The 14,310-nt window shown below is 44.1% G+C and overlaps 1 protein-coding gene across 1 annotated transcript in view; it reads right to left on the bottom strand.

The window, feature by feature from the left end:
• Nucleotides 1-460: 460 nt before the first annotated feature.
• LOC311526867 (uncharacterized protein) overlaps nucleotides 461-14,310 on the bottom strand; it is a 72,531-nt gene continuing 58,681 nt past the window's right edge. The window contains exons 18-27 of the mRNA XM_084640337.1: nucleotides 10,971-11,070; nucleotides 10,265-10,378; nucleotides 9,866-9,954; nucleotides 8,730-8,878; nucleotides 7,775-7,902; nucleotides 6,886-6,973; nucleotides 5,142-5,302; nucleotides 3,712-3,938; nucleotides 2,478-2,640; nucleotides 461-1,876 (exon numbers count right to left, since the gene is read on the bottom strand). Of these exons, the coding sequence (XP_084496463.1) occupies nucleotides 1,778-1,876; nucleotides 2,478-2,640; nucleotides 3,712-3,938; nucleotides 5,142-5,302; nucleotides 6,886-6,973; nucleotides 7,775-7,902; nucleotides 8,730-8,878; nucleotides 9,866-9,954; nucleotides 10,265-10,378; nucleotides 10,971-11,070 (1,318 nt within the window). The 3' untranslated portion in view covers nucleotides 461-1,777. The remainder of the gene's footprint in view (nucleotides 1,877-2,477; nucleotides 2,641-3,711; nucleotides 3,939-5,141; nucleotides 5,303-6,885; nucleotides 6,974-7,774; nucleotides 7,903-8,729; nucleotides 8,879-9,865; nucleotides 9,955-10,264; nucleotides 10,379-10,970; nucleotides 11,071-14,310) is intronic.

The following is a 14,310-nucleotide window of genomic DNA, read 5'->3' as shown; positions in this document are numbered from 1 at the left end:
CTGGTCAAATCTGGCCAGTATGTGGGTTTAATACCCAGTCCGCCTCTCCCGCAATGTGAAGAGAACAATGCACACTTGTGGTAACCAAGCAGAGATTTTCCCCAAGCACTCCAGTCAAAGCTCACTGGTTTAGATTAAATCAAAAACAAGATTATTAACTACAAAAGATTGATTATAAGTGATAGCAAACAGATCAATGCAGATTACCTAGCAAATAAACAAAAAATGCAAACTAAGCTTAATATACTAAATAGATTAGATATGAATTATCAGATTCTCACCCTGAGAAATGATACAAGCAGGCTGCAGATTCTTAAGGGGAAAGCTGCACTTGCTTTACAGCTTGGAATTTACAACCTAAGGCGAGGTTTTTGTTATCAAATTTATTTGAATCACTTGACTAAGTGGCTTACAAGATAGAAAGAAAATAGATTTAATAATTTTATTAAGATGATGTTAAAATAAAAAAAAATGGTACAGAGTTTAAGCATAGAAGTTTCTGGTTATCAGGGAATAAGGTACAGATTATCAAGGGGTGCAAAATTCGGTTTAGGATCAGACGGCATAAGGAATACATAATCTGCAATATCCCCGATCGGGGGTAAAAGGTGAGCATGTCAAAGTACAGACATTGACATAGGAGGGTATGTTCTTCATATAATGGCTACGTTCAGGTGTGGAGTATAATAAGTGGATACGATGATGAGGATGGATTTACCCTTATTTGGTGAGATGCCTACCTCTTATCTTGAGGATCTCTTCCTATCAGTTTGATCTTACTAAGTGGTTGATCTTGCAACCCATACAATAAGTAGGGCTCATATCACAGAGTGCCTAGCACATAGCAGTGCCTACAGTGTCAATAACAATGTCTAAATAGTGCAACTTTCATTGCAGTCATTTTGTTCATTGTCGTATGGCTCTTCCTTGGTCTCTCCCACATTCAGAATTTTGCCCTGCTTTATTGATTAAATGGTAACATTGTGTGGTTAGTGATCAGATTAATAACCCTGCCCTAAAGTGATCCACTTAACCAAAATATGAGGTAGGAGTCGTATTATTTGTAATACATTTTACAGCAGGAACGGAAGCTTTGATCAAGTTAAATGAAGGACCAAATTCAGTAAATTCAATGGAAGATGCTGTGTGTGGGTAATTTCAGGGGTCCAGACTGAATATTTTTTCAAGGCTGAAGTGAACAAATTATTGAGAGTACACAACAGAGAGCCCTTTCACAAACATTTGATGAATTCTGTTCTCTGTACATGTTACATTCTTTTGTTCCATTAACGTATGACCCAAGAGAGATTTGGTTTCCAGGATAATCTCACCACATCCCAGTAAATTCAACAGCCCAACAGTTTATACACACTTCTTCAAATATCAGTACAACTCACAAAACTCTTGGCATTCACCCACCCCTGCCCCCAGTAGCTCTAGTGATTTCTATTTCCAGCAAAAAAGTTCCCACTGCCTCTTGGACGAGACAGTAATTCCCTCTCCAGATGGAGGAATCTCCCTAGAAAGGAGTCAGAGAAGCAGAGCTGTGCCTCAGTAGAATTTTTCCTTCACATACATTCTCTAAATCGTAGATGGTATAAAAGCTATTTACAGTCACTGTCCAGGTTTACATTTCTGACAGTCACAATTTTTATGTAGATATTCAGTAAATGCCTTTGGAATGAACGGAAGTTCTTCTTCAGCATTTGTGGCAGAGACCCAATGATGTAAAGCCTCTGCTGGTACTCTGGCGAGCTGCTGTGAACTCTGTTGGGTCTTACTCCTCTGGGTGTGAGGTATAAGCTCTGGGGACTAACTTCAGAACAATAGGTTTCTCTGGTATCAGGAATCCCCGGGAATTCAGCTTGAGCGGGATCTGCAACATTAGCAGAGAAAAGAACATTTGTAGCCCAGCAAATAAAATATACACAGATTATCAAAGAGATAATATGCCTTTGTTTTCTCTTCTTTGCCCAAAATCCAGTCCAAGTTCACTCAAAACCTGCCCCACCGTTACTATAAGTTTTACAAACTTGGACATACTTTTGGTTCTCTATCAAAGCCCCAGTCCAGGAGAGTTTACTCCTTGCTTGGGGTTTTGTTATGGAAGTTTCATCCATCCCCAATGGGCCCAGACTAATGTACTTGAATGAAGGTATCACTAATGCTGACTAACCAATTTCCTCTCCTTTCTGTCCTGTAATGTTTCCTTGGTTGCTATTTTTTCCCTTATAGAATTACTCCTATGATATATTTTAGAATACTATATAATACACACAGGCATGCAATATACAATCTGCTATGTATTACACTTCTATGCTCTAACATCTGTGTTGCACATTTATTTTTCATTTGTCACCATCTACCATCTGTTTACCCAAATAAAGTATTTAAAACTGTTTTTAATTCACTCTTTCCAGTGAATAATCATCTGGTTTTCACATCTGAGTTTTCAAATGTAAATCTGGCTTTCTCACCTGGGTTTCTTTGCAGGGTCTGAAGGTGAAATTCTGCAGCAGACTGGCGATAGCAACTTTCATGGAGAGGAGAGCAAACCTCATTCCAATGCAGTTCCTGGGACCAGCTCCAAAGGGCAGGTACGTGTATGGATCCAGGACCTCTTTGTTCTCTTTACTGAACCTGATTCCAGTTACAAGTGTAAGAAAGAAATTAGGGAAGCAAAGAAAAAGGAGGCCAAGTATCTCTCTCTCTCTCTCTCTCTCTAAAAGAACCTCTGATTGTGTGTTAGAGAAACTTTGCTTTTTTATAACTAGCACATCTTTGGTTATCCCAGCAGCCTAATAGTTACACAGCCCTTCGGCTGTTTGGGGTGGGGTGAGGCGGAGGATCTGAGTTCAAAGCCCAGATTATGTCCTTTGCACCCAGGCTAGCAGCATCATGAGTTCCACTCTTTCAAAATGACCACTATTTCTTTCCCATTGTTTTCTGAGAGAGTGAAGCCAGCAGACATCTTTGTTAAGAGCAGCCTGTTGTTTCAGTCCTATTGGGAACAATGGGAGATAGGTGGCCATTTTGAAAATGACATCTAACTGTGGGCAAGTATGACCTCAGTCCCACTGAGACCAGTGGGAGATGGTATCAGTTTGAAAGAGGGCAGTTCTACGTGGAATTCTCTACAGCCAATCCCTTCTGAAGGAAAAACTTTCAGTGATGAATACTAATGGGAAAAATTACCTTTAATCCTAATGGTTTTCAAATGTAGTTTCTAGAAAAGATTTCAGTGAGTTCTGACTATATGGGAAGTTTTGAAGTGTCAGTATTATTCTGTTGTTGAGATGGGAGAAAGAAATAGTCTGACAATGGGTGCTAAATTTCTCAAAAGGACCAATTTTTTAAATTAATTTTAACTCCTAAATTAATCAACCAATGTACTTGCACAATCTCAGATAGCTCACTCTGTACTCAGAGAGGAAGTGCTGTACTTCTGAGGAGAATATGCTGTATTCTTCATGTGTAACAGAGTTGTTAAATCCCTGCTGTAAGTGCAAAATTCAACTCAGCCTTAACTATGGACTCAAGAGTGGTGTGTCTTCACAATGATGAATCCTCTCCAGCTTTTGTATTGGCAAACAGGTGTTAAGATTAAACACAACAAGAATTTCTTTGTAAGAGACTGATATTTAGGAATGAAGTAATATCGGTAAAAGAGATAATTATATTGCTCATTCCCTATTGATATAGATTCTGTACCTTTCCGGTCTGAACTCCTCTGGTTCTGGCCAGTATTCTGGGATACGATGCAGAACCGAGGGTGGGATCATAACCACAGTGTCTTTTGGAATGGTCAGTCCATTTATCTCTACGTCTTTCTTGCAGACCCTTTCAAGTCGTCCTCCAAGAGGAAACAGCCTAAGGATTTCATTCACTGCCATGTCGAGATACTCCATCTGCATCAGGGCATTGTAGGTGAGAGGAGCCTTCAGGGGAATGGGAAAAAGATTGTCAGGCATGTGGTGGTCTAGATCAGATTTCCGTGTGATCAGTGTGGAAACCATCATGTCCTCCCCTCTCATCTGTTACAGTGCACATTCTACATTCAATCCTGAACTGAACTTTCAGTGTGAACCTAAGAATTCACCTTAATTTTCCTTTCCTAAATAATGTAAGTTACTGAAAATCTCTGACCATTTTTGCAAACAAAGTTTGTACTTAAAATCAGGAATTCTCCGAGCCTCCTGGTATGGCCAATGCATTTTTGAAAAGTGGCATTTCTTGAAACATGTAGAAGTCCAGTGTAAGAGATCACGAACACCATAATATGAGTACCCATGAATAATGGTATGAATTTCCTGAGTTGTTCCAAGAATACTCCATGTCTCCCATCTAGCATCTCCTTTCCATGAGCGTAACTATCTACTCCTGATCGCTCCTTGTTTCCCTTTGCTACTGCTTCATAAACAATTCATTGTTGTTTAGCAAGTTAAAGTAACTTGAGGTAATTTGCCCCTTGCGGAGTGTGTGAATTCTGATGAGAGAGAAAAATAGGTAGCAAAAAGGGTAGTATGGGGAAAATATATAGACAAGCAGATATAAGAAAAACAAGATGTGTGTGTGTGTGTCTCTGTGTCTGTATATATCGGTATAATATACATATATGACTCAGTAAGGATTTATTTTATTGTCCCATGGGCAGAGTTACTGGTGTGGGTTTGAGATTGGGGATTTAAAAATTGTACTAAAGACTGATTCGCAATCTCTGGTATTGCCAGGCTACTGTTATCCGTGTTCACCATCCCCTCAGCCTCCCTTCCCATCATATATCATCTGGAGATTTTGAGAAATGCACAACAGCTATTATGCGTGTAATAGTTATGGTGCGGAGTTTGCAAGATTGCAGTGGTATATTCTACACATGGTACTTTATGTAACACACCTGAAATGAACATATGCCATTTTGGAAGCAAGTTATTGGCTCTCCTTTTAGTGAAAGCAGAACTTTCTTAAAGTGTGCCCACCAAGAGCTTCCACAGGATAGCAGAGTCAGTATTTATTAAATGGTAGTTTTTAGCAATGTATTTAACGTCTTTAAAGAACAGTCTCCTTAACTGGACTTAATTAGAGGGAAGAAAATGGCTTTAAAGAGGCTCTGTGCAATCACTGAGCAGCCAACATTCTCTTACCTTGTTTGGTAAAACTGAGTCTAGCTCATCCTGCAGCTTCTGCTGCACATCAGGGTGGGTGGCCAGTTTGTAAGCCAGGTAGCAAAGGGAGTTGCTGGTGGGCTCATATCCAGCAAAAATGAATATAAACGCTTGTGCCAAAATCTCAGTATCAGTCAGGCCTGTGAGAAGAGAGGAAAACAAGTAGAAAAGTTGAGGCCCAAACATTACAGCACATAGGTTGCGCTCTTTGCACATCGTGTATTTTATAAAAGTATAGATGGCCAACGATTTATTATTATTAAGGCTAAAAAATTTTCACGGAGATCGCGGAATCTGTGACTTCCAGCGACCTCCATCAATTCAGCCCAGTCGGCCGGGAGCTGCGGGGTCCCCCCACCGCCCGCTGCAGCAGGAAGGACCCGCAGCTCCTCGTGGCTGCAGGCGGTGGGGTCCCCTCGCAGCTCCTGGCGGATGCGGGTGGCAGGGCTCCCCTCGCAGCTCCCGGCAGATGTGGGCACCGGGGCCGCAGCTCCCGGTTGATACAGGTGGCAAGGCCACAGCTCCTGGCTGCCGGCAGCTCCCGATGGACATGGACAGCGCTCCCTCCCACCCCCCCGGAGCTCCGAGCTGCTGCAGGCAGTGGGGGCTACCCCACAGCTCCCAGCCACCGCAGGGCCTCACCCTCTCCCGCTCCTGGCTTCTGTGCGGGGAGGCAGCCCAGAAGCTCCGAGCGGCTGCAGGGGTACCCCGGAGCTCTGAGCCACCGTGGGCACTGGGGATCCTTCACAGATCCTGGCCGCTGCAGGTGGCAGGGTTACCCTGGAGCTCTGAACAGGGGGACCCTGGAGCTCGGAGCACCCCCGCAACTGCCCAATCTTTGCAGGCGGCGTGGGGACCCCGCAGCTGGGCTCCCCATTTGGTCAGGGATACTTTTAGTCAAAGTCAGGGAACCGGTCATGGGCTTCCATTAATTTTTCTTTATTGCCAGTGACCGGTCCCCTGACTTTGACTAAAAATATCCCTGACAAAAACCTTAGCCTTAATAATAAAAATAATCATTATTATTATTATTATTATTATTGTTGTTATTATTATTCTTGTTACTGTTATTATCCCATAGGCATGGCTCATGGGTCTGGTGGGAAAATTAAACAGGGACTAATGATTGCTTTGTAACCTCTGGCATTGTTGATTAGTGTATACAGAACACACAAAGCAAAACATGGATTCCTGCCAAGTTTGCTGTGGTTCATTTTCAGGTTATCTAACCCAAATATTCTGTGGTTATATAAATGTCACAGGACACCTGCTATCTCCCAGTCCTGAGAAGAACTGAGGATATTTCTAACCAAGCTGTAATTGAAGCAGTTGTATTTAAATGAATTGTGAATAGTGATGCAATGCAAACGAATAGCTGGGGAGCAGAGCTGGCTTTTGCCTCTTACCATATTGGTAGGTACCAACTCCATATATTTCACTGGCCAAGGCTAACGATTATACAGCAGGAATTGGCCTGGAATGCATGTCTTCTATTCTACTTGTGGAAAAAGTGTTACATAAAAGGGATGAACACTTGTCCCCATCTAACTCTGTGCTGGACAAAAATGTATGTATAGTCCAGGTGAATCAACGAGTCCTCTCCCCAGCTGCAGACGGCGGGATGAACCATTTATTTCCTCTCCAGTAGGACACCTGTTCCTATTCCCCTCACTCCAGCAGCCCCCAAAGGCACTCACAAGTATGAGTATTTTTATGGTGTTACCTTTATATGTGTGAGTCACCCCATTGCTTTCATAGCTAGTGTTAGAGTTCTGGGATTCGATCATCAGCTGCAGGAAATCCACTCGGCCCTGGGAAAAGAAGTAACCGCTCAGTGGAGAGCTGGTTTGGTGAGAGATCCCCTAGGGAAGGCTCACAAAGATGGGTCTCAAAACATAAAGGTTGTATTTTAAAGTCCCCAGGAGTGGCCAGAGAGGACCCAGGAGAATGTAAATGCCTTTCTTGTTACAGCGGGTCTAAACATGAAACTCTTACGCTTCTGGGAGGGTTCCATCTGTCCAGTCCCAGAGAGATGTCAGCTAAGACAGCAGACTTGGTCTCTTGCTGTCGCAAGGAATGACGACTGCAGAGCTAAACTACTTTGGCCACTTTGCAAAGCACCCTCATTAATGTAGCTGTGCAATTTTAGGGGAAAGTAATAACTACATCTCAGTAAGTGACTTTCACAAGTAGCTCCCTTAAAACAGGATTACTCTGGGGGAGGTGAAGTCCAGCAGGGAGGTAAATCTGATTCTGTCATTTTTGGAGAGTGACGACCGCCTCTTTTGGGGACTGTGCTCCTGAATACCACAATATCAGTGATACTGCACTGTGTATTGATGCACAGCTCTACTGCTTGCTCAGTGGAGTCTCTCCCTCTGTCTGCTCCAGCTCTCCAAGTCTACTACTATGGGTAGTTTTCTGTAAATCGTAATCTTTGCACACCCAAACTGCAATCCAGTTTGCATGGGTGTTACCCTGATATAGCCTGAGATATCACACACTATTGTGGTCCTTTGCTGGACTCTAACTCAAGCAAGTAAGTGTTTTTCTCTTGGGCTAATTGAATATAGAATGTTGTCTGGCATCATGACTGGGAGACTCCTGCTAACCCCTTTGGCCTCTTTTTCACGGTCCTCCTTCATTCTGGCGATCGACTTTGTGAAGAATTCTATGGCATCTTTGGGGAAAAAATTCACATCCATCTTCTTAAGAAGGGGAATGAGGAACGGGCATACAACTAGAAGGGAGACAAAAATAACTGTGATTGAAGCAAGGTCCAGGGAATAGAAGTCCATTTCACCTAAGATATCTATGGTAAAATATTAATTAGAACAACTGAAATGTTTATTAGAAAGATATGCTGCATCTAAATGATGGCTTTGTTTGATCATTTCTCCTGTGTACTGGGGAGCTCACTGAGGGCCTGTATGCCACCATGTTCCTCGTGGGGCAGATGGGCTCCATGTTCCCTCTTCTTAGGTTTCTGCACAAATGATATAATTTAGCCCTAAATGTAAATGAAAGCAAAAGGAGCATTCCACTATTTCACACCATGTCTGACTGGAGGCGCTGTCACCGAGACTGGGGAGTCACATTCCGAGTGCAGGACATTCCTCCAGTTTGCACTACCAATGCTACAGCGATATGGACCAGAATGAAAATAAACTAAAAGTTTTGAAATTCTTCCAGTCATTTCAGACTGACCTCAACGTTCTGATATTCACTAACGTCTCATGTCCCAGCAAACATCTCCAAACCTTCCCCACAGCATTGTGATCCTTCCCACAACCTATATACCAAATTCTGAGCTTACTAGCACTTGCATAACTCCAGATGATTCTCATCCGTGGGATTGTATGGGTATAAATTAGAGCAGAATTTGTCTAAGGTGACCCTTGAGACTTTTATCCTTGGCAGTAAAGTTGCCTAGTCATTGGCTTATAGGCTCAGGTATAGCCACTTGTACTGTATAACCGATAGACCACTTGTCTCATTCTGATGCTGAAGTCACGGTTCCAAACGAAACACTTAAATGGAATTTTTAGTGAGCAACAGACAACTTACATATCAAAATGAAGAGTGGGTCAAAAAAGTTAAACTTCACTAGCTTCTTGATTTCCTTGACAAAAGGATCTTTGGGGTTGTTCATGGAGTCAATGATAACACCGAAGGAAGTGCTAGTAACAACATCCATGCTATAGGCTCCAAAGATGCTGAGAAAAGACAGAAAACAGAACACAGATAGGAGAGTCAAGGTTTGAAATAGGTAATTACAACTTTTCCCTCCCTTCCTATATTGCATCTCCTTAAAGAACAGAAAACTCTCATGAGACTTTTCTTTATGCTGTTGTAAAGGGGGGCAAGGTACTCAACACAAGTAGAACATCTAAAGGGAACGGGATAGAGTTTCATGAAGATTTACCTACAGCACTCAGAATCTAGAATCTGGTAGCCTTGCTCTGGATACTACACAATGTAATGTATTGGCCTATGTGTGTGTCCTCTGGTGGAATCAGACCTATTCAAGGGCCTGTGAATATCTTGTCAAGTGGCTGTGGCCTTTTAAGAGGTTAGGAGCCCTAGTTCTGCTGACAGCTGATATTAAATCTGTGTGCTCAAGTGGTAGAATAAATGAGCTGTGAAAAATAAATAAAAATCAAATAATAATATATTATTTATTTATTATTTGTATTCCAGTAGTGCCCAAACATGCTGGGTCAACGCAGGCAAAAAAACACAGTCTCTGCCCCAAAGAATTCACCATCTAAGAACTTTCATGGAAGCACATATTTACAAACAAGTTTTGTCTGATCTCCAAGACTCGGTCCTCATGTATTAAATCACAGACCTTAGACATAGTAAAGGTCTGTTAAACCATCCTCTCAAACTCCTTGCCAGTGCAGGGTTGTTCCCTATGCTACATTTTATAGTGTTTTTTCCACTCTAGTTTAAAATGTGCCAAACTTTGGGGCGTCCACCAGTTCCCTTGAGAGAATGTTCCACAGGTTTCACCCCAGGGAGATTTTCTTGAGATTTAACCTCTATTTTCCCTTTTAAATTTCATTTTAGCCCTTCAGATAGTCCTGTTCATCACTTCAGAAGTCTGGTTCATCCAAAGAACAACCTGCATTGCCAGTAATGAACGAACCAAAGAGTTGCTAACAAGATTTGCTGTTCCTGTTCCTGGAAGAGTTACTCACTCCTTAACTTCCACGGGCTCATCCTTTTCTGCTTTCTTCTGAACATTTCTCACCAAAACCTCCCCATATTGCTTCATAATGGGAAACATCTGAAATACACATTACAGGACATGACTTAAACATACCAAATGTTACTTCTTCGTTAAGACTAGCTTCTGAAAAGCAGAGGGGAGGTTCATTAATACTTACAGACTTGATCTGTTTCTACTGTCAGGGGCTTTTTGTTTTAATCCTTTTTTCTTTCTTTCTTTCTTTCTTTCTTTTACATTAGGAGGCACAAATGAAATAGGCCAGTTTAATCATTTGAATCAGACTGAAGAGACCAGACCATTATAACTATCTCAGCCTGAATGCCACCTGTGCACTGACCCGAGGGTTAGTGTGTGCTCTGGGTTTTACCTCCTTTAGCTTCCCACTGGTGAAGGTTGGAGAGAGCACTGTACGAATTCTCTTCCACTGCTCATCCTGAGCCAGGGAGACAGCCGACTCCAGCACTCCCACTAGACCTAAATTCTGGGGTGACAAAGGCAAGTTTATAGCTGTCAAGAAGCTATTGGGTTTCTCTACTAAACATAAGAGTGCACAAAGCAATCCTTTTCCCGCCCCATGTACACACACACATACACTTCCCCACACTGGTTACACTTAGGCAGATACACCCACAAGAAGACACCAACTCTACACGCACTGGGGGAGACCTCTACAAATGTATACACACTAACTCAGACTGGTGCTCATGCACTTGCGTGCACACACACACTATCAAATTCAGCTCTCGTTTATACTGGTGTAACTGAGAGCTGACTTTGTCCTAAGAACTTTTTTTTTATTTAATAAATAAAAGTAAACAACCTAAGCAGCTTTTAAAGTGCAGTCAAACAGTTTTCTCGGAGAGCCAGGGGATCTAGTTCCAGGTGAGGTCCCCCTGCTCCCTTGTTCCTTTAGGGATATGCAGTGGCCACTTAGATTAATGCCAGCTGTGCATTCATTCTGAATGCATCTCCGAAACATATCTTGTGTATCTCCACAGAGTTTAACTACAGTATTTGATGTTCTTATGGCTTTATTGCATCTTTCTGATGAATATTAATGATTACAAGCCTACCCGCCGGTTGGTAAAGGTGGTGAAGCACTCTTTCACCAGCACGGTTTTAATTATTGTAGGATCTGCGACAGCCAGCACAGGTTGCCTGCCATCATAAAACCTATGGGGGAAAAGAAATAAAAATCCATGATTAACTACTATCAGTGAAAGTCAGGAGTTAAACAAAAGCTCCTTCCTCCCTGGTTTCAGAGTAGCAGCCATGTTAGCCCTGGGCTACACTAGGACGTTAGGTCGAATTTAGCAGCGTTAAATCGATGTAAACCTGCACCCGTCCACACAATGAAGCCCTTTATTTCGACTTAAAGGCTCTTAAAATCGATTTCCTTACTCCACCCCTGACAAGTGGATTAGCGCTTAAATCGACGTTGCCGGCTCGAATTTGGGGTACTGTGGACACAATTCGATGGTATTGGCCTCCGGGAGCTATCCCAGAGTGCTCCATTATGACCGCTCTGGACAGCACTCTCAACTCAGATGCACTGGCCAGGTAGACAGGAAAAGAACCGCAAACTTTTGAATCTCATTTCCTGTTTGGCCAGCGTGGCAAGCTGCAGGTGACCATGCAGAGCTCATCAGCACAGGTGACCATGATGGAGTCCCAGAATCGCAAAAGAGCTCCAGCATGGACCGAACGGGAGGTACAGGATCTGATTGCTGTTTGGGGAGAGGAATCCGTGCTATCAGAACTCCGTTCCAGTTTTCGAAATGCCAAAACCTTTGTGAAAATCTCCCAGGGCATGAAGGACAGAGGCCATAACAGGGACCCGAAGCAGTGCCACGTGAAACTGAAGGAGCTGAGGCAAGCCTACCAGAAAACCAGAGAGGCGAACAGCCGCTCTGGGTCAGAGCCCCAAACATGCCGCTTCTATGATGAGCTGCATGCCATTTTAGGGGGTTCAGCCACCACTACCCCAGCCGTGTTGTTTGACTCCTTCAATGGAGATGGAGGCAATACGGAAGCAGGTTTTGGGGACGAAGAAGATGATGATGAGGAGGAGGTTGTAGATAGCTCACAGCAAGCAAGCGGAGAAACCGGTTTTCCCAACAGCCAGGAACTGTTTCTCACCCTAGACCTGGAGCCAGTACCCCCCGAACCCACCCAAGGCTGCCTCCTGGACCCAGCAGGCGGAGAAGGGACCTCTGGTGAGTGTACCTTTTAAAATACTATACATGGTTTAAAAGCAAGCATGTGAAAGGATTACTTTGCCCTGGCATTTGCGGTTCTCCTAGATGTAGTCCTAAAGCCTTTGCAAAAGGTTTCTGGGGAGGGCAGCCTTATTGCGTCCTTCATGGTAGGACACTTTACCACTCCAGGCCAGTAACACGTACTCGGGAATCATTGTAGAACAAAGCATTGCAGTGTATGTTTGCTGGCATTCAAACAACATCCGTTCTTTATCTCTCTGTGTTATCCTCAGGAGAGTGAGATATAATTCATGGTCACCTGGTTGAAATAGAGTGCTTTTCTTCAGGGGACACTCAGAGGAGCCCATTCCTGCTGGGCTGTTTGCCTGTGGCTAAACAGAAATGTTCCCCGCTGTTAGCCACAGGGAGGGGGGAAGGTTGAGGGGGTAGTCACGCGGTGGGAGGAGGCAAAATGCAACCTTGTAACAAAAGCACATGTGCTATGTATGTAATGTTAACAGCAAGGTTTACCCTGAAAGAGTGTAGCCACTGTTTTATAAAATGTGTCTTTTTAAATACCGCTGTCCCTTTTTTTTTCTCCACCAGCTGCATGTGTTTCAATGATCACAGGATCTTCTCCTTCCCAGAGGCTAGTGAAGCTTAGAAAGAAAAAAAAACTCACTCGCGATGAAATGTTCTCCGAGCTCATGCTGTCCTCCCACACTGACAGAGCACAGACGAATGCGTGGAGGCAAATAATGTCAGAGTGCAGGAAAGCACAAAATGACCGGGAGGAGAGGTGGCGGGCTGAAGAGAGTAAGTGGCGGGCTGAAGACAGGGCTGAAGCTCAAATGTGGCGGCAGCGTGATGAGAGGAGGCAGGATTCAATGCTGAGGCTGCTGCAGGACCAAACCAGTATGCTCCAGTGTATGGTTGAGCTGCAGCAAAGGCAGCTGGAGCACAGACTGCAGCCCCTCTGTAACCAACCGCCCTCCTCCCCAAGTTCCTTAGCCTCCACACCCAGACACCCAAGAACACGGTGGGGGGGCCTCCGGCCAACCAGCCACTCCACCACAGAGGATTGCCCAAAAAAAAGAAGGCTGTCATTCAATAAATTTTAAAGTTGTAAACTTTTAAAGTGCTGTGCTTAAAGTGCTGTGTGGCATTTTCCTTCCCTCCTCCACAACCCCTCCTGGGCTACCTTGGTAGTCATCCCCCTATTTGTGTGATGAATGAATAAAGAATGCATGAATGTGAAGCAACAATGACTTTATTGCCTCTGCAAGCGGTGATTGAAGGGAGGAGGGGCAGGTGGTTAGCTTACAGGGAAGTAGAGTGAACCAAGGGGCGGGGGGTTTCATCAAGGAGAAACAAACAGAACTTTCACACCGTAGCCTGGCCAGTCATGAAACTGGTTTTCAAAGCTTCTCTGATGTGTACCGCGCCCTCCTGTGCTCTTCTAACCGCCCTGGTGTCTGGCTGCGCGTAACCAGCAGCCAGGCGATTTGCCTCAACCTCCCACCCCGCCATAAACGTCTCCCCCTTACTCTCACAGATATTGTGGAGCACACAGCAAGCAGTAATAACAGTGGGAATATTGGTTTCGCTGAGGTCTAAGCGAGTCAGTAAACTGCGCCAGCGCACCTTTAAACGTCCAAATGCACATTCTACCACCATTCTGCACTTGCTCAGCCTGTAGTTGAACAGCTCCTGACTACTGTCCAGGCTGCCTGTGTACGGCTTCATGAGCCATGGCATTAAGGGGTAGGCTGGGTCCCCAAGGATACATATAGGCATTTCAACATCCCCAACAGTTATTTTCTGGTCTGGGAATAAAGTCCCTTCCTGCAGCTTTTGAAACAGACCAGAGTTCCTGAAGATGCGAGCATCATGCACCTTTCCCGGCCATCCCACGTTGATGTTGGTGAAACGTCCCTTGTGATCCACCAGAGCTTGCAGCACTATCGAAAAGTACCCCTTGCGGTTTATGTACTCGCCGGCTTGGTGCTCTGGTGCCAAGATAGGGATATGGGTTCCGTCTATAGCCCCACCACAGTTAGGGAATCCCATTGCAGCAAAGCCATCCACTATGACCTGCACATTTCCCAGGGTCACTACCCTTGATATCAGCAGATCTTTGATTGCGTGGGCTACTTGCATCACAGCAGCCCCCACAGTAGATTTGCCCACTCCAAATTGATTCCCAACTGACGGG

Source organism: Lepidochelys olivacea (genome assembly GCF_965140295.1).
Source record: "Lepidochelys olivacea isolate rLepOli2 genome assembly, chromosome: 10".
NCBI classification, from domain to species: domain Eukaryota; kingdom Metazoa; phylum Chordata; order Testudines; family Cheloniidae; genus Lepidochelys; species Lepidochelys olivacea.
This window is presented reverse-complemented; position numbering and strand designations above follow the sequence as displayed.